Below are 19,411 nucleotides of genomic sequence, written 5' to 3'. Positions count from 1 at the left end.
CTGGAAAATCCTGAGTGTAGGGTGATCTGAAGTACGTGAGTGATTTTTTGTCCTCGTGCCGTTTTTATCCTCAACCAACTGTGGGTGAACAAGACACCCAGGCCAGCCTAGACTTTTCCTGCTTGCAGAGTTGTCTGGTCCTGCGCCTGGGGCTGGTGCAGAGCTCAGCACAGCCAGCGTCTGGGGAGCGCTCCTGTCTAAGAAGGCTCTACAGTTGGAAGGTGGCCAGTGCAACTGAGAGAGCAAGTGTTTAGCTGGATTTAATTGTCATTACTTGAAATTCATATTCAAGTAGCCACGTATCACTAAAGGTCTACTGTATTGGATAGATCAGATGTAGAATGTTTCCGTCATCACAGGAAGTTCTCTTAATGTCCCCGATGGCTCTCTTTCTCAGATGCCCTTTGTCTTGGCACGAGTCTCCGGAGGCGTAGTCGGTTTCCCCAGCCTTCTGGTTTATAAAACGCAGGTGAAGTGCGGATGTCTTCTGGTTGCCAAGAATTTTAACATGGGAATAAAAACTGTCCTGAGCTTTGTTTCCAAAGGAAAGAGCACACCTTAAAAGTGTCATAGAAAACAGATGATGGCATTTTTCTGGATTAATAACTGTTAGAAGATGTCTAGTAACTGCTAGCACAATGGTTTATTGATTGAGGGAATTTATGCTAATGTATCTTCGGAGGATCTATAATCTATTCTCACTTTTTCCATTTAGGTACTTAAAGCTTTCCCCAAAACACCCAGAATCAAATACTGCTGGGATGGACATCTTTGCCAAGTTCTCTGCATATATTAAGAACTCAAGGCCAGAGGCTAATGAAGGTAAAAATAAAAATAAAAAAGAAAGAAAGGAAGAAATGATTAACACTTGCTGGGGGTGGGGGAGGGCTACCAAAAAACCCTATTGTGACTGATTGTAATTGAGTACTTTGGAATCCAGATATTCCAATAAGTGTTAAAAACTGGCATTCAGACTTGATCAGGGATTTGATGATAAGCCAGGACAAGTTCTTAAATTGCTAATTTTTGTGTATCTCGTTTGTGGGACAGCACTTGGCAGTATAGTAGGTGTGTGATAAAGTGTTCATCGAAAGAATTGGTTATCGTATTCTTCTGAGAAGTTGCTGTGCAGGGAGCTATGCAAAGAATTAGTGTTGCATCAAAAACAGTGGACTCATAGAGTTTAGTTTAAGCCATTACTGAATCTTTTGTTTATCGCTGGGTGCCAGCATTCTAAAATCAGCCTCGGTGGATTTTTGTGCTAAATACGCTTAAAGAGCAACCTTTGGAGTTGTTCTAAGAAACAACTTGCAAATTTCTCTGCATTCCTAAAACTAGGATTTTAATTTCAAGTTATAGTTTCCTGGTGAGAATTGTTTAGGTAATGTGGATGTGATTTTCTTATTTTGTTTATTAAAGGGCAGTCGTATTTTGTCTACCAGACTACCATTTGGTGCATTAGAGGGAAGCCTCTTTGAAAGAGGTCCCATTTAATGAACATTGTCTTAACCCACACCAGTCAGTAATTTTCTGTTTTCTTTTCTTTGGGATGTTAAGCATTATTCTCTCTGGAGAAAACTGTACAGAGAAAGCATTAGTATTTAATTAAGAGTAGCAACAATAACCAAAAAAGCCAGCTCCTAAAGACACTTTAATCCATCATTGTTTTAGACAGTTGAGTTTTTCCCACTATATTTCCTATTTGAGGAAGAAATAATGACTACGTGATATTTAAATATGTAAAATATGTATGTCTTTTTTTATTGTTGACAATATTACAGGTGTCCCCTAATTTCTTCCCCTTTACCCCTCTTCACCCAGCCTGCATGCCTCATACATTTGTGTGGATTTAATTTTTTTTTTTTAATTTTAACTTTTTAAAAGATTTTACTTATTTATTTTTAGAGAAAGAGGAAGGGAGGGAGAAGGTAAGGGAGAGAAACATCAGTGTGTGGTTGCCTCTCACACACCCCCTACTGGGGACCTGGCCCACAACCGAGGTATGTTCCCTGACTGGGAATTGAACTGGTGACAATTTGGTTCTCAGGCAGCACTCAGTCCACTGAGCCACACCAGCCAGGGTGGAATTTTTTAAAAGAAGCTGTTGTGTCACAAGTGTGTCTTCTCATAGTAGAAAAGCTTTGTAACACGGCAGAGCACTTGTTAGCAAAATTCTTGACATCTTATTTTTCTGTTGGTCAGCACCACCCTTACAAAGTTTAATTATGGTAGAAAGTTCTGAGTGTAGGGTGATCTGAAGTGACTGCTGTTGCTGTTTTTTTGTCTCTGACCCTACTGTGGACAATGAAGGTGCTTGACCAGCCCAGTGGGATTCTTTTGCATAGAAGTTTATGGCAGCAAATGACCAAGAATATAAAAGGGGGGGGCGGTGGGGGAAGGAATCAGTGCCGATTAAACAAGAATAAACAGTTTTTTAAAAATTGAAACACTTGCTGATTTCCTTTTATCATTTCAGTAAACACATTTCCAAGCTATTCAGGCTATTATTTTTTATTATTAAAATTTCAAGTCGCAGCATTTTATCATTTAGTGTTGAATTTCAATGCCTCCCGGAATATTCATTGAATGAAATGCGCTCTGCAGTGAGGGGGAGGAAGGCTGGTGCTCAGGCCTGGCTTGTATCGATGAAATGTGTTCCAGAGGCTGCCCTGGCTTGGAAGCAGCTTTCCTTAGGAGTTGACTTCCCCCCACCCTGATATTTCTGTGTAAGCACTTTATGCACCAAGTAGGCTGTGACACTGGGGCCCCTCCTTTCCACAGACGGTTTATATTCTGCTCTGCCTTTCCTCTCCATGACATTGTTTATATACTCAGATGCTCTTGCTGCATAGGTCTTCAGACTCTCTTAGTTAAAGTCATAGTGTTTTTATTTCTCTTTGTGGATTTTGGAAGCTGGAGGGTGGTTGAATTTCTTTTGACACTTGGTGGAGAGGGAAAAAAATGTGTTTGCTTAAAAAAATTAGGTTTTGGGGTGTTTTTTTGGTGGATGGGATTGCTGAGAGAAAATAGGGGAGAAAGTGAGTCATTTAAGTATATCTTTGTATTCTGCTTTTTCCTATCAATTTGTTACTGTTTTAGTAGCCACCTACCCTTACTGTCCTTAGAATTTTGTAACCAATAAGAACAGACAACACAGTGGATTGCACAGTGCATAACTTAAAAGGCCTTGTATTAAATTACCTATTGCTAAATAAGAATTCCAGTTGCCAGGCAACTTCTCCCCACAGGGACCTGTCCCTGCCATGTGACTTTAGGAAACAAATGTTCCAAATAATTTTGGACCTTAATGGGATCTCCCTTACGTATATGTGTTGCAGGTCTCTTATCTGACTGTTTCATGCTATTAAATGCCTTAAATAAGCCTAGGAAATGAATGGTCCACTTCCTTATTCCTCCAAACAATAAACATCTTACATTGAGATGGATTTGGCATTTTATATGGTAAATCATGATGGGCAGGTCTTCGATTAGTTTTACCAGCCTATGAAATGTTTTACAAAATCCAGTACTTTACAAAGGTTTGGATAACTTTAGACCTCATTCTGAGCTAAGGGATTAGATGCCTAGATGCTGTGCTGTTGGGCTAGTGAAGCAAGGGGTCGTCGGGTCGATTCCCAGTGGGGACACATGCCTGGCTTGCGGGTCAGGTCCCCAGTGGGGGGCGCACAAGAGACAACCACACACTAATGTTTCTCTCCCTCTCTTTCTTCCTCCCTTCCCCTGTAAAAGTAAATAAATAAAATCTTAAAAAAAAAGAAGAAGAAGAAGGGCCAGTGCTTAGATTAGGTACAAGTAAATAAGATGTAAAGAATAAAATAAAGAGAAACACTGATGATAGGAAGATTGCTAGATAAATTGATTGATGGATGGGTAAATGAAATATATAATTCATCTTATTATTTATTTTTAAAGATTTGATTTATTTATTTTTAGACAGAGGGGAAGGGAGGGAGAGAAACATCAATGTGCAGTTGCCTCTCACTCCTGAGGACCTGGCCCACAGCCCAGGCACGTTCCCTGACTGGGAATCAAACTGGCCGCCTTTTGGTTTGCAGTCCAGTACTCCAGCTAGGGCTATATTGTTTTTCTGCAACAGATGTGGACTTGTTATGTTCAATGGTTTCTGCTTTGTATTTATTCATTTGGTAATAGAGTAATACCTGCTTATTTAAAAAGTTAAATTAACCCAGTCCCCAATCGGAGGCATGCGAGAGGCAACCACACATTGGTGTCTCCCTCTCTTTCTTCCTCCCTTCCCTTCTCTCTAAAAATAAGTAAATAAAAATCTTTTAAAAAGAGTTAAATTAATGTAAATATAAATTTAATAAAAATTCAGTGCCCCGTAAGTCACATGATGTAACCTTTTTCCCTACAGCATGCATCCTTTTTTCTGTGCAATTTTGCCATGTACATAAATGTATATTTATATATCTGCATTATGCAGTTGTCTTTTTCACAGTATGTGGTGGGAATTCTTAAAAGTATAGAATCTACTTCATTTTTTAAAGAAATGCTGCTTAATATTCCATAATATGGATTTTTATTTAACCATATCTCTGTTGGTAGACTTTTAGATTGTGTCAAGTTATTTTATTATGACAGATTTCACTGCCAGTGAATGTCCTTGTGCTAGATTCCAAATAGGTTAAAATGTTTTGTTCTCCAAAAGTTTATACCAGTAACTATTTATTCCCAGTAACATGAAAGTAGTCATTTCCTCCCTCACACTTCTGACCTGGTGTGTGTATGTGGTTAGTCTTTCAATTTTACTGAATTTTCATAGTGAAAAAAAAAAAAGTTTTGATTTTCATGATTAATTAAAACTGACTGTATGGTCTATCGCACTTACTAATATTTCTGAGAGCGTTTGAAAGATCATCTTGGAGATACTGGTATTGTTACTCCAGAGGTATTGGAGAATAATAGTGCTGCCTACTGCAAAAGGCAAGGAGCTCCTTTCCGGTGGCCTGCTACTGCCTCCTAGTGGTTAGTCTGTGCATTTTCTTTAATTTAACCAATTTCCAATTCCTGTGTGATGTTTTGTCTTCAAAACTTGTGTGGATTGCATGGTGCTCTTTAGTACCTTTTGGTACTTCTATTTTTTTCTTTGTTTTGTTTGCCATTTCTTACATCGATACATAAAAATTGTATCAAACCAACTCAGCATTTTTTGTGTTCACTAATACACCCTTTATTCTGATATTCTTAACTATGAAAAAGCACCGAACATTCTAATCAGGTATTGCTATTCTAGTTCAGCGTCATTGCAGGGGCTGTGCTAAGTCCAGAGTTACAGAAAGAACAATCATTGTAATGTTTTGCTAGTGTACTTTTAGTCCGTGCCTTACATTTGGATTGATAGGCATTGTATGGTATAAACCTTGTAAATATTATTTTCCTATTGGATATACTTGAATTAATTCAGAAAAAGGGTTGATTTAGAATAGGTTGGAGATTACCGATTTGCTCAAACCGGCCGTACACTCAGGCGCATTTCAGGTGTTATTTCAGTGTTTGCGTTCAGGCCGGGTTACCTTCCTTACGGGCCGTGCTTCTGTTCATTGTAATCGTGCCAGGGAGCAAGTCCTACGTCTCACGTGTATGCCTTCTGTTTTCCCAGCTTTGGGTAACAAGCACTTTGGATCTTGGTTCTTCTAGAGTCCGCTGTCCGCTGTCTCTTTCTTTTTTTTCTTTTCTTTTTCCTTTTGAGTACAACCTTGAAAGGTTTTCCATCATGCCCTGGGCTCCTTACTAACTTAGCTATTTCTCACATTGCATTTTCTTGTTAATTTATAAACTTTACATTTCAGCTTACTTGTATGCATGATCAGTAGCTTTTGTATATAATTAATGAAGAGTGATATTTACTACCTTTGTATTTTCATCTTTCATTTCTAACTGGCCCGATTCCCTGTCACTCCTTTCGCTTCAGTTGAACTTCCCTGAGTCCTCAGCTTTATTTCACGAGGTCCCGGTGCCCCACTGCCCCACGGTTTCATCTAAGAAACAAACTAGCTTGGTCCTGGCTATGCTAGAGTGACCTTTTATTAGTAACATAGGTAGTTCTTTGATCTTGATGTTGCCTGTAACTTGACCAATACCACGATTCCAGTTCGTTTGATTTTCACCTAAGTAAAAATTATTACCAGTTCTGTACAGTTTTAAAATGGCTATTATGTTCTATAGCAATATGCAGTGCCTACCTCATTCTCAGCTTTCCACAAAGATGTAACAGTCAAGTGGAAATATTGTCACTCATCTGACTTTAAAAGTGTCTGTTCTACATTTTAAAGTATCTAATTTCCTTTTGAACCTTATCCGTACATTAAGAAATCAAAACTTTTCTACTTAATTATTGTCTTATCTCAGTCTGGGCCAGATGCTGACCAAGTGCCCGATATGTGCTTAGGCAGAGCGCCGTAACTTTTAGGGGATGTTCAGAGGAAGTACAAAAGTGGGGATTATACATGAATTTAATAGCAAGAACTAGAAGGAAGAAGTTCATGATTTTGTAGACTATTAGTTTAATGTAAACCAGCCTTAAGTTTAAAAATAAAAAGCTCTTAAAATATAATAGTAATAGAAAGTGCCCATATGAAGGACCGAACATAACTAATATACTTTTTAAAGCATATTAAAAATGACAGGGTGTTCAATTATCAGATACTGGCTCTTAAAATTTTTTCATGCATCTTTCATTCATTTTTAGCTATCATGTCAACTAAGGCAATTCTAATCATTATCCCAATTTTTTTTATCGTAAAATTGATATGCAACATTACATTAGTTTCGGGTGTGCGGCACAGTGCCCTGATCTTTGTGTGTGCTGCCACCACCGCGATCGTTCTCGTTACGGCCTGTCACCGTGCACGTGACCCCCCACCCTCTTTTTGCCCACTTCCCGACCTCCTTCCCCTCTGATACCCACCCCTCTCTTCTGTATCTGTCAGTTTTGTTTGTTAGTTTTCTAGGTTGTACGTGTAAGTTAGATAATATGGTACAGGTAGACCTTGGAGATGCTGTGGGTTCCACTCCAGGTCGCTGCAGTGAAGTGAGCATCTCGGTGAGGTGAGGCACGGGAACATTCGGTTTCCTAGCACGTATAAAAGTTATGTTCAAACTGCAGCCTGTTACGCCTGCAGGTCTGTTATGAGTCATCATCTTTTACTGCCAGAGGGTCTTGACTCCGTATTGATGGCTGCTGACTCATCAGGGAGGCAGTTGCTTAAAATAAGACCGTAGGGAAGTTTGCCCCATTGACCGGCTTCCTTTCCTGAACAATTTCTCCGCAGCAGAGACGGAGCATTTGGTAGCATTTCTCCCAGAGTCGAACCTCTTTTGGCACTGGAGTCAGTCCTTCAAACCCTGCTGCTGCTCTACCACCTATGTCATGGCATATTCTGAACCCTCCGCTGTCATTTCTGCAGTCTTCACAGCATCTTCCCCGGGCACAGGTTTCATCTCAAGAAACCACTGTCTGCCCGACCGTATGAGAAGCAGCCCCTCCGCCGTTTAAGCTTTATCGTGAGATTGCAGTGATTCAGCCACGTCGCCAGGCTCTCTCAACTTCTAATTTTAGTTTTCTTGCTGTTTCCACCACATCTGCAGTTTTTCTTCCACTGAAGTCTTAGACCCCTCAAAGTTATGTGTGAGGGCTGGAATCAGCCTCCTCCAAACGCCTGTTAACGCTATTTTTGACCTCTTCCCATGACTCATGAACGTTCTTAATGGCGTCCAGAATGGTGAATCCTTTCCAGAGGTTTTCAATTTACTTTGCCCACATCCATCAGAGGAATCATAATTTATGGCAGCTATAGCCTTACAAATGTATTTCTTACATAAGACTTGAAAGTCGAAATTATTCCTTGATCCATGAGCTGCAGAACTTCAACAAATTTTCCTTCGCGTGCATTCATCACTTGACTAATCGTCTGGCACAAGAGGCCTGGCGTTCGGCCTGCCCTGGCTTTCAGCACGCCTTTGCCGGCTGTCAGCGTGTCTTCCTCACTGAGCGCCATCATTTCTGGTTTCTGTGTTAAAGTGAGAGAGAATGGGATGCTTTCTTTCCCTTGAGCACGTAGAGGCCATGGTGGGGTTATGAATTGGCCTCATTTCAGTATTGCTGCGTCTCAGGGAACAGGAAGGCCCACAGGGAGGGAGCGAGACTGGGGGGCGCTAGCAGTGGAGCAGTCAGGACACACACAGCAGGGACCGATGAGACTCACTGTGTGACGTGAGCCCCACTGTGTGACATGGGTGCGGTGTGTGGTGGCCCTAAATCATTGCAATGGTAACATCAAAGACGACTGGTCAGACATCACCGAATGAATATGATGATTCTGAGAAGGTTTGAAATAGTGCAAAAGCATCACCAGAATGTGACACAGAGACACAAAGTGAGCGGCTGCCGTTGGAGAAAGGGCGCCGACAAGCCCGCCCGACACGGGCTGCCGCAGAGCTTCACTCTGCAGACAGCGCAGCACCTGCGAAGCACAGCCAGACGAGGTCCCTCTGAGTTTGTCTTTCTCTGTCCCACCGACTTTAAAAAATCCGAGCATCCCTTTTTATGTGTGCAGCCCCTTACCCAGCTATGACCGCCGTCTGTTGCCTGCACTGCTCGGAAGGACCAGGGGATGAGTGGGCGGGGCCCGTTTGGAGGAAGAGGTACATTGTGTTGCCGGTAAAATGCCTCACAGGCGGCGTGTGAGACTTTGCCTTTTCCCATAGTGGGTCCAACTTTATTCGAATTCATGACTGCATAGATGTCCCTTCATAAGGTTTAACTTTTACAGTCAAGCACTGCAATCATTTGTGTGAGCTCATTCATTCTGGAAATGGGGGTGAAGCTGGCTCCGGAAAGTCACGTTAAGAAAGGAGAGTAGAAGGTGTGTCTATGGTTACTCCATATTTCTAATGACGTCGCTACTTCTCTCTAAATGATAACAATTACAGCATCTCGATCTACTGGCCTCGGGAGACACTCGTGCGGCTCTCTGACCCGACCTCTGGTTTTCATGTTGTCATGCGAGTCACTGTCGCTGGCGTCTTGGGTCACACGAGGCAGCACGAAGACTCCAGGTTTTCTCTTTGCACCGGGGCCTCTTAGCACGTTTGCTGGTGCAAAGTCCAAATATTCTCATGGGAGTCGGACTTAAACATTGAGAGTAAAAAATCTCTTTGGGCAGGATTTTCTTCCCTAGGTTGAAAATAATGGGCTTGCTTTTTCTTACCCATTTTTCCAGTTTAAGCATCAATCATGCTGGGCCATAATGTGTTCGTATGTGGGCTATTTAGTTATCCACAAGATTTTACAGCAGCCACTATCTGAAACTCATACTCGTTTTTCCGTCTGTCGGAACTGATTTGTTTGTCTCACACTACCTGCCCCCCCCCCCCCAGGAGAGCAGGAACTGTGTCTGCTCTTAGTGTCACTGTCAGAGGAGGCGTTGGACGAAGCTCCTGACCGAGAGAGCCGTGCTTCGGGGCTCGGGCGCTTTTCCTTCTCACGGTGTCCCCGCGTCTCTTCCAGCGCTGGAGCGAGGCCTCCTGAAGACGCTGCAGAAACTGGATGAGTACCTGAACTCCCCCCTCCTGGATGAGATCGACGAGAACAGTATGGAGGACGTTAAGTTTTCCACACGGAAGTTCCTGGACGGCAATGAAATGACACTGGCTGATTGCAACCTGTTGCCCAAACTGCACATCGTCAAGGTAGGGCTGCGGGCCCCGGCTGATTCGAACTAGGACGGCACTTCTGTGTGTAAGCTTTCCCGATCTTCCCACGCAGGGCTGGGAACCCCGAGTGGTGCGATTTAATGCTGTTTAGGCAATCATTGAAACAGCGTAGAGTTAATTAAATGGGGAATTGTTCTAAAATTGAAGCACAGGAGAAAGAGGAATATTTTTCTGTGACTGCATTCAAAGGTGTAATAGGTTACTTTGAATTGCAGTTTGCAGCAGTGACGTATCATTAAATTCTGTCCCGCGGTCCCCTGGCCTTTTCTCTCCAAGGCAGAAATATTTGTTGTTCATTTATCGTGTGAGACACTGCTGGATGGACAACTGCAGTGCACGCTAGTCATGCGGTAAAGGTCGAGGTCAAGGCAAACAGATCTGAAACTGTGTGTTTGAGAGAATTGATGTGCACCCATGGTTCCCCTTGGCCTCCCTTCCGGGCAGCTGCACAGGGTCGGCAGTCAGTGTCGCACCTGGAATCTCATGTGGTTTGCTGTCCTCATCAGTATTTAAGAGTCCAGTTAGAATGAAGGGGACTTCTAATTTCAGCCCCCCCTTCTCTGGCGGAATTAACGAGAGAGGTACAGAGGACATTTAAGCTTTCAAATAGAAGCCATTCTTAGAGATTCACAGACTCAGTTTTTCTTAAAATCAAAGATATTCTGGTTAACCTGACAAATAAATGTTAATTTTTAATCTCTTTGTATTTCAGGTGGTGGCCAAAAAATACCGCAACTTTGATATTCCAAAAAGGATGACCGGCATTTGGAGATACCTAACTAATGCTTATAGTAGGGATGAGTTCACCAATACCTGCCCCAGCGATAAGGAGGTCGAAATAGCGTATAGTGATGTAGCCAAAAGACTTACCAAGTAAAAGAGCGCTATGAGAGAGATGTCTTCACATCTCATCCTGATTACGAATATGCTTTTCCTAACAGACTGATTCTCTTCCTATAAAGTAGAAACTTTATTTTGCATGAACATGGCAGTTACTCAAGATTAGGATAAAGGATAGATGAGGTATAGTAGCTATCTTTGAACATACACTCCTAAGCAGTATTATTTTAAAATTTTCTACCCTGCCTACCTCCCCTGCCCCGTACCCTCCTCTCCTCTCATTGGAGACCCTTCACCACAAACTTGTTACATCAGAGGGAGTTTGCCGCCTCCCCAGAGCCCTCACCGTGGTGTCCATTCACTGTGTATTGACGGCAGGACTTTTGAGGTGTGGCGTTCAGCTGTGGAAATAGCAACCATGACCTCATCAGTCCGCCCCACACTGGTGCATAATGCATGGTACAGGAATATTTATGTGTTTGGGGGAGTCTTGTAATACTCAGTGAGAGTATATGAAAGGATTGCTACTGTATCAAAACACCGCTCCGTCTAGGTTTAGTCTGTCCCGGATGTGTGCTGAAGGGGGTCACCACCGGAGGGGGGAGCCTTCCGCCCAGGTCACTAGAGATTTTGCTGTTTTACTTCGTATGTGGGTTTTCACTTTTCCTAAAAGCATCTGTCCATTATACCAGTTGTAGCATCTGACCCTATGGAGAAGCTAAAAGTTTAGAGGGAGGGATAATGTTCTCAATCTTTCTCAAGAACTTTATCCATACACAATAAGCCAGTGGGCACCTGATACTCCGTCTGGATGTGGTATTTGCTCTGTGTACTTTGCCCGGTGCCATTCATCTGGAATGCTACCACTCTCTCCCTTTATTTTAAAAGGCTCCTTTTCAGGTAGATGTGCACCTTGCTGTTTGTAGGTCTTCTGAGCAACACTACATATACTGGTATTTTAGTTGATTTGGCTTTAGCAGCACAGTGGTTAGTAAGGTAGAAATTAACACAGAAATTGACCTAACGGGGTGGGTCTGTCAAACAGTCAGGTAGACTTCTGTTTCTAAAGCACGTGTAATGTGGGTAATCTAAAGACTGCATTGTCCACCCTGTGTTAAAAATGAGATAAAACGCACAGAGTGGCAGCTTTTCCATCCCACCCTCATTTGCCATTCAACATTGGGTAGAGGGTGGCTCCCTCCTTTGGACTAAATTATGGTTGTTAGGGTGAGGGTGCATTCACTGCGGTTTTGCCTAATGTCGATCATAGTGTTTCCTTCAGTTACATTTCTCCGCAGCCAGACTGAGGAGCAGCACTCGGCGTGTCTGTTTGCCGTTCAAACGGAAGTCTCAAACCAGGAGTGACTTGTGTGCTCCGACAAGGGAGGGTGAACTTGGGGAGAATAAAACAAAAGCTTGCCATGTATTTTTTCATTTTAAAAATAAAACTAGACCTTCTGAGTATTGCTCCAAAGCTGGGGTTGTGATTAACAATAGATTTTTGGGTAATTTTTTTATGCCTAACTTGTTTAAGAAGTGCTATTTCTCATAGGTTATTTTCGGAAATCATAAGTGTCTTGCTTTAAAATGGCAATGATCTCCTCCCTTTGATGTGCTGACATTCAGTAAACACTGCCTTTATGGAAGCAGCCGGGTTTTTATGAGCATACTGCATTTTTTAACCTGTCAGGAATTAGCTTAGTGGAGAAAGATAAGAAAAGCTCCATGTTGTGTCCATTTGGCTCAGGGAGATTTGCTTTACCTTTCTTAAAACTCCTTATTGCCGATCAAAAGTGCGCACCCACCTCTTGCAGTTGAGTATCGGATGCTGATTCATCTGGCTCCAGGAAGAAGCACTATCAGGTTATCTACAGAGATGCTGTAGCAGTAGCTTCAGTGGGGGAAACGCACGTCTGCGCCAGGACACAGACAGCCAATCAGCACTTTCCATCTCTAAATTTTTAAATAGTGGTGACTTGGCATGCAGGTGATACCGAACCTTGCCTCCAAGCTCAAAGGGAGCAGAAGATGCAGAAGAAGGGGTGTCCGTGCTTCCCGGTGAATGGGGAACTGAGTGGTGTGGAGTGGAGGGCTGATGAGGAAGGACCACCATTCCTCAAAGGAGAGTGATGATGAAAAGTACGTTCTGAAACTCAGTTGTGAAGTATTTTTACCTTGGATATTTATTCTCTACCTTTAAAAAAATATTTATCCCCTGATTCTCTTGCCTGTCCTCTCGATGGCCAAGGAAGGTAGGTCAGTTAGGATTTTGATGAGGGCAAAGTTATTTTTCTGTATAGAAAGACCTTATTAGTTTATCAGGGAAGTTAGTCCAATGGAATTGAGATTAGCAAATTGACAAAAGCCAGAAAATAGGATGATCCCAGCAAATGCTTGTCTAACCCATCTGCTATTTGTAGGAAGTTCATAGCTTAAGTCTTAGGAGATTTGGGGAGAAAAGTAACCATGTAGTAGTGTGTGGGTTCACGTAGTGGAAATCACCTGATATTATTTCTGCAACTACCGTATCATCTCCTTCATTTAAACCAACAAGGAGGTTGGCATCTGCATGGAGGCCCTGCCCGTTTCCCAAGGGATTCTGGGAAGTTTTGTGTTGGACAGTTGGAAAGCTCTCTGCTGTTTCAGTTGACGACTTCCTTAAAAAAATAAATGCAAATGCAAATTTTTGTATACAGTTGTTATCTTTTACTAGGATTGTTGACTTGTGATAAAATTCACGCAAGATTTTATTTCTTGGTAACTTTGGCTCACACAGTTATCTGTAAACCTGTGAGCAGTTGAGATTTCTGACGTTTATTCTTTACCCTAAGTCGGTTGCCTCTAGAATTCAGGCAGTTTTACTTCCGTTGAGTTTTGAATCTCCAGAGTTGCATGTAGATAGCTTTTATTTCTGTGCATTTAAAGTATCCACTTAGAAAATATCTATAAGGTAAAAGTGATAAGAAATGGAACTGTATTTTTTCATGAACATTTTGATACAACTTTCATCAAGTTTATTGTCAACCAATTTCTTACACTGGTTATAATTGTATTTGATTCAAAGAGAGGGAAGCATTCATTATTGATATACTATATGGGCTTTTTTTATTCCATTCTTTACAAATTACCAATATTGGGAGCTGTCAAAATTATATTTTTATCATGGAAAAAAAATTTCAACTCCCTAAGTCATAATGTTGAACAGAATTGGAGTATTTTCTTTAGAATTACTTGAAAAGGCAGATGAAAGCTTATTAGAGAATGCTTGTATTTTCTTTTGTCTCTCTGGAACCAGTATATTGCTGGCAGCTGTTGTATTAAAATAAAGTATATTTTCACTATCATAAAAAGTTCTTTTTTCTCCCCCCTCATGAAAATAAATAACAACTTGGGGTAAAAGTGTTGTATTTGAGATGACTTTTTTTCCACAAGTGGGTGATTCAGCACAATTACACATTAAAGGAGAAGAACTGGATCGTCTCAGTAGGTGCATAATTCCATAAAAACTTTCATGATACTCATTCTTAGCAAAATAGGACCAGAGATAATATATTTTAACCTGATAAAGACACCTGCTGAGAATCTATAGCGAATTTCGTATGTAACTATGAAACAGAAGCCCAGTCATCAAGACAGGATGGCCCTCCATTGTCCCCGTCACCCAGCTGGTTCCCAGAGCGCCTGTGTGAGAGGCCCCCCGGCTAATGCACTAAAATCACTGAAGAGAACTGGCCAGTGATTGTTCTTTGCAGATGAATGCATGTACACAAACAAAATCTAAACCTACTGTTAGAAATCACAAGCAAACTCAGCCAGATTACTAAAAACAAGAATGAGGAACAAAAACTGATACAACTACTGTGTATTAATATTTACCATATTGCAATGAATACACTAGGAATGTTGGTTTCTTCTGGAGGAAAACTTGGGTGGGAAACTGTTAATGTATCCTTTTGTTTGTGATGAATGTATTCGCCTAAAGAAATAGAAAGTGCTTTAAAAGATAAACTAAGATATTCAGGGTGAAATGCAATAAAGAATGCACAGTTCCTTAGGGAGGACAGTGTATAATATGAAAGGACAGAACGGTGCTCTGTTCAGTGGGTAGGTCTGCCATGTTTGGGGGGGGGGGAACTTACAGGGACTTCAGTTCTGTCTCAAGTAATTTGTAAATTGAACATATTTCCAACAAAATCACAACAGGTTTTTTCTTTTCTGGGAAACTAGATAAATGGATTTTGGAAATTTACGTGGAAGAACTGTCTCATCAAACAGCTAACATGTCTGGGGTGGAGAGGGAGAGGAAACTCATCCGAAGTTAGACTTAAAAGCTTCCAGTGAGTCGTGGGGAGGAAATTGCAGAGCACAGCAACACAACACTCCTGCTCCAACTGTCAGAAACGGAATTAAAATGCAGTGTTCTAAACATGAGAACACTGTGGAAGCGGTAAAGACAATACATTGAAATTTCAGAGGAGGAAGTCTTTCTGAGGCAGGCTGATGGTCTGGCCATTTTCTCCCCTGGGAGGCGTTTGCTGATTCTGGGCCTGGGACTGAGGCCTGGGTTTGGTCTGTACAGAGGGGCTCAGCACGGAGAAAGGAAAATCCCAAGGCTCTTGGTTCATAGGGCACATGGGGGCCTGAGACACCCCAAATATGGGGCTGATTTCTCATAGGACTCTTGCTGAAGCCCAGTGGCATGCTAGAAGCCAAGCAAAGGGCTTCCAAAAGGCAGAGTGAGAGCTCCCACAATCTCACAATATTTAGGAGACGAAACTTAATATAGGATGGAGAGACCGTCCCGAAATAGCAGCTGTGTGGTTGCCTGGCAGTGACGGAATTGACTGCAAACAGCATGGGGTTCGTTTGGCAATGATGAAACTGCTCTGAATACGGATTATAGATAAGGGTCTAGTCTCCAGTCATGTAAAGCATTCTTACAACTCAATAAAAAGACATCCCAATTTAAAAAATGAGCAAAGGAGTTGAATAGATATTTCTCCAAAGAAGATATGCGTACAAATGGCTAATAAGCACATAAAAGACACTTAGCATTATTGGTTGTCAGGAACTGTAAATCAGAAGCACAAAGCACACCCTCATGAATGGCTGCAATCAAGAAGATGGACTATTGTAAGTGCTGGCAACGACACGGAGAAATTAGAACTCGCATACACTGCTGGTGGCAAATGTAGAATGAATGGTGCGGCTGATCTGGAAGGCAGTTGGGCAGTTCCTCAAAAAATTAAACATATCCAGCAATCCCTCTCCTAGGTTTATGATCAGAATTGAACCAAATTTGGGCCACTTCATAATAGCCCCCAAATGGAAACAAGTATTTATTAACAGATGAATGGATAAACAAAATGATATATCCAAAAATGGAATACTGCTCCAGCTGGTGTGGCTCAGTGGATTGAGTGCTGGCCCACAAACCAAAGGGTCGCCAGATTGATTCCCAGTCAGGACACATTGCCTGGGTTGCGGGCCAGGTCCCCAGCTTGGGGTGTGCGAGAGGCAGCCGATCGATGCGTCTCTCACACATCAGTGTTTCCCTCTCTCCCTCCCTTCCCCTCTCTCTAAAAATAAAGTCTTTTTAAAAAAAATAAAAAATGGAATACTATTCAGCCATAAAAAGAAGCTATAATATAACAGTCCTTAAGAACATTATGCTCAATGAAAGAAGTCAGACACAAAAGGCCACATATTGTGTGATTTCACTTACGGGAAACGTCCAGAACAGGCAAGTGGGTAGAGACAGACAATAAACGGATGTTGCCAGGAGCTGCAGGAGGAAAGAGTGGACAGTGACTGCTAGTGGGGAGGGGCTTTCTTTCTGGTGGGATGACTGTGTTGTGGAATTAAATAGTGGTGATGATCACACACCTTTGTGACTGCTGCAGACCACTGACATGCATAATCTGAAGGGCTGAACTTCATGATATATCAGTTATATATATAAAAAAATGGGAAGAGAGCAATTCTGCCTTGCTAAAGTTTTGGATAATCAGTGTATCATCAGGTTGATTGGCAAATTAGTGAAGTGCTTGAGTTAAAGTTCAAATTGAATGTCATCCAAAATAAATTCTATAAAGGGAAAAAGCAAAAATAAGAACTGCGCTGATGGTTGCTCAATTCCATAAATTTACTAAAACACATTTACTTTTGTTCACCTAAAATGGATGCATTCTTCACAGTTCATAAATTATACCTCAGTAAAGCTCTCTTTTTAGAAAGAGCTTAAAAGCACAGATCTGAAGTTAAGAATTCACTGTATAGCTTCAGAAAAAGGGCCACCGCAGAAGACAGGACTAGCGCTTGAAGACAGGCTGATGGATACAAGTCCAAACCGAAGCAAAGAGAGTAAAAAGATCGCAGAAACAAAGCAGTGACAAATACTACCAGAAAAGAGCGTAAGGGACATGAGGAACACAATCTTGAGACTTGTCATTGAAGTCCCAGGCAGAAAAGAACTGAGGCAGAAACCATATTTGTCGAAACAATGGCTGAGAATTTTCCAGAACGGTTGACCTATCAACCCACACATTCATAAAACTCAAGAAACTCCATGTGGAATAAAAACAAATTAAACTTAAGAGTATCATAGTCAAATTGCTGAAAACCCGGACAATTCCAAAGACACCCAGAGAGAGAGAACACAAAACGTTTGAAGGAGTAACAATAAAACCAATGTCTGGGCCAAGATGGAGGTTTAGCTGGATGTGCCGTACCTCCTCACACAACCAAGTTTAGGGACAACTAAATATTAGCATCAGAAAACACAACCAGAATACGGAAAACTGAACTTTTCGGAAGTCCGCTAACAACAAATTCTTCAGCCCGACCGGTAAGGGGCGAAACCGGCGTCAGGTGAGGACTTACAAAGGAGGGCTCGGTCGGACCCGGGCGCGGAATCCAGACGTGCAAATCCAGTCGCGCGGGTTCCAAACCCAGGATTGGACCTAGTGAGCCACCGAGCAGCCCACCGGGTGAGCGACAACAGAGGACACAGTGGGGAGGCGGTGGCAGCGAGTTGACTGTGGTTGCCTGATTGCGAGCGAGTGAGGGAGTGAGCGGTTGGACCGGGGCCAGCTGGTCCCCGCGGCAAGCGGCAGTAGAGGGCGCCGCCATTTCCCCGCTCTGACCACGCCCCCACATACAGCGTCACAACCCAGCGACCTGGGACTCCAAGGCGCCGCTTTCCCACTTAAAGGGCCAGAACAGACCAAAAATGTCGCAGGCAGAACTCAAAGCCCCAGAGATAAATCTAAATGACGAAGAAATAGCAAAACTCTCAGACGCACAGTTTAAAACACTGGTCATCACCTTCCTCACAGATCTGGTGGATTATAGCCACAAATTAGAGAAACATATGAAGGCTAAATTAAGGGAAATGAATGGAATTCCACAGGAAACCCATAGAGATGAAAAGGAAACTGGGACTCAAATCAATGAAGTGGCCCAGAAGAAAGCAAATAATGGCCAAACAGAAAAGAGTCAAGGAGCAAGAATTCAAAGAAATGAGGAGAAGCTTAGGAACCTCCAGGACATCTTTAAACACTCCAATATCCGAATTATAGGGGTACCAGAAGGGGGAAAGTCACAACCACCAGTGGAAAAACTATTTGAACAAATAATAAAAGAAAATTTCCCCAATCTGGCAAAGGAAATAGACTTCCAAGAAATCCAAGAAGCCCAGAGAGTACCAAAAAAGTTGGACTCAAGAAGAAACACACCAAGGCATATCATAATTACATTAGCCAAAATTAAAATGAAGGAAAGAATCCTGGAAGCAGCAAGAGCTAAGGGGACAATCACCTACAAAGGAGTCCCCATCAGGCTGTCAGCAGATTTCTCAAAAGAGACCTTACAGGCAAGAAGGGGCTGGAAAGAAATATTCCAAGTCATGAAATCTAAAGACCTACAACCTTTTCAAGAGAAACTTTGGAAGCCAGAAGATGGGAATATTCAAAGTGCTGAAAAGGAGCCTGCCAACCTAGGTTCCATATGTAAGTGAAAATATTCTCACAAGTGAAGGCAAAATAAAGGCATTTTCAGACAGACGAAAGCGGTGAGAATTTGGCACCAGCAGGCCTGTGCCGTGAAAATACTAAAGGAAGTACTTCAACCCAAAGGGAAATGACCCCAGAAGGAAGTATAGAACTGGAAGGAAGAGTGAAGAGCATTGTAAAGGGTGAATATGTGTGTAAGCAAATATCAAATAGTCTTGACTGTTTAAACAACAACAATGTCTTGAAGACATACTCCGTTATAAAATATCCAATAGAATTTATATCAGTGGTAAAGGGTGGAAGGAAGGTAAATCAGGTACTTGTATGATCCTTATGTTATTTGGTAAGTAAAAGTACTGATTTAAGAAAACCATAATAAATCATAGATAAGCATTGTAATTCTAGGATAACTACTAAGATAATTACAAAAATAAATAACTTTAAAAATCTAAGATTCAAGGGGAACCTGGAATTTTCCAAAACATCGAATGACTTCAAAAGAAAGGGCCAGAGGACTAGATGAGAGGGACAGAGGAAGCTGGAGAAGCCGCAGAAGGTTCTTTACAAACCCCATGTCACCAGTGGTCACGTGAGTGTAAGTGGACTGAAGAATGTGACGGCAAATCAGAGAGCGTCGAGCTCGATTTTAAAGACGCTACACCCAACATGTGACATTCATCAGAAACAAACTTTGTAAGGATGCAGAAAGGTTGAAATGAAAGGTTGGAGTAGTTCACCCTTTGGCAGAAAATGAAAGAAAGCAGATGTAACCATTTCTCGTGCAAAGCAGGCTTTGAGGCCAA

The 19,411-nt window shown here is 42.0% G+C and overlaps 1 protein-coding gene across 1 annotated transcript in view; it reads left to right on the top strand.

The window, feature by feature from the left end:
• Positions 1-13,287, top strand: part of CLIC4 (chloride intracellular channel 4) — a 58,825-nt gene extending 45,538 nt beyond the window's left edge. The window contains exons 4-6 of the mRNA XM_037135962.2: positions 716-822; positions 9,551-9,732; positions 10,469-13,287. Coding sequence (XP_036991857.1) covers positions 716-822; positions 9,551-9,732; positions 10,469-10,633 — 454 coding nt within the window. The 3' untranslated portion in view covers positions 10,634-13,287. The remainder of the gene's footprint in view (positions 1-715; positions 823-9,550; positions 9,733-10,468) is intronic.
• The last annotated feature ends 6,124 nt before the right edge of the window (positions 13,288-19,411 follow it).

This window comes from Artibeus jamaicensis, unplaced genomic scaffold, assembly GCF_021234435.1.
Source record: "Artibeus jamaicensis isolate MK-2021 breed Jamaican fruit bat unplaced genomic scaffold, CSHL_Jam_final scaffold_847, whole genome shotgun sequence".
Lineage (NCBI taxonomy): Eukaryota > Metazoa > Chordata > Mammalia > Chiroptera > Phyllostomidae > Artibeus > Artibeus jamaicensis.
Note: the sequence above shows the minus strand (reverse complement) of the source record. Positions and strands in the feature narration are given on the sequence as shown.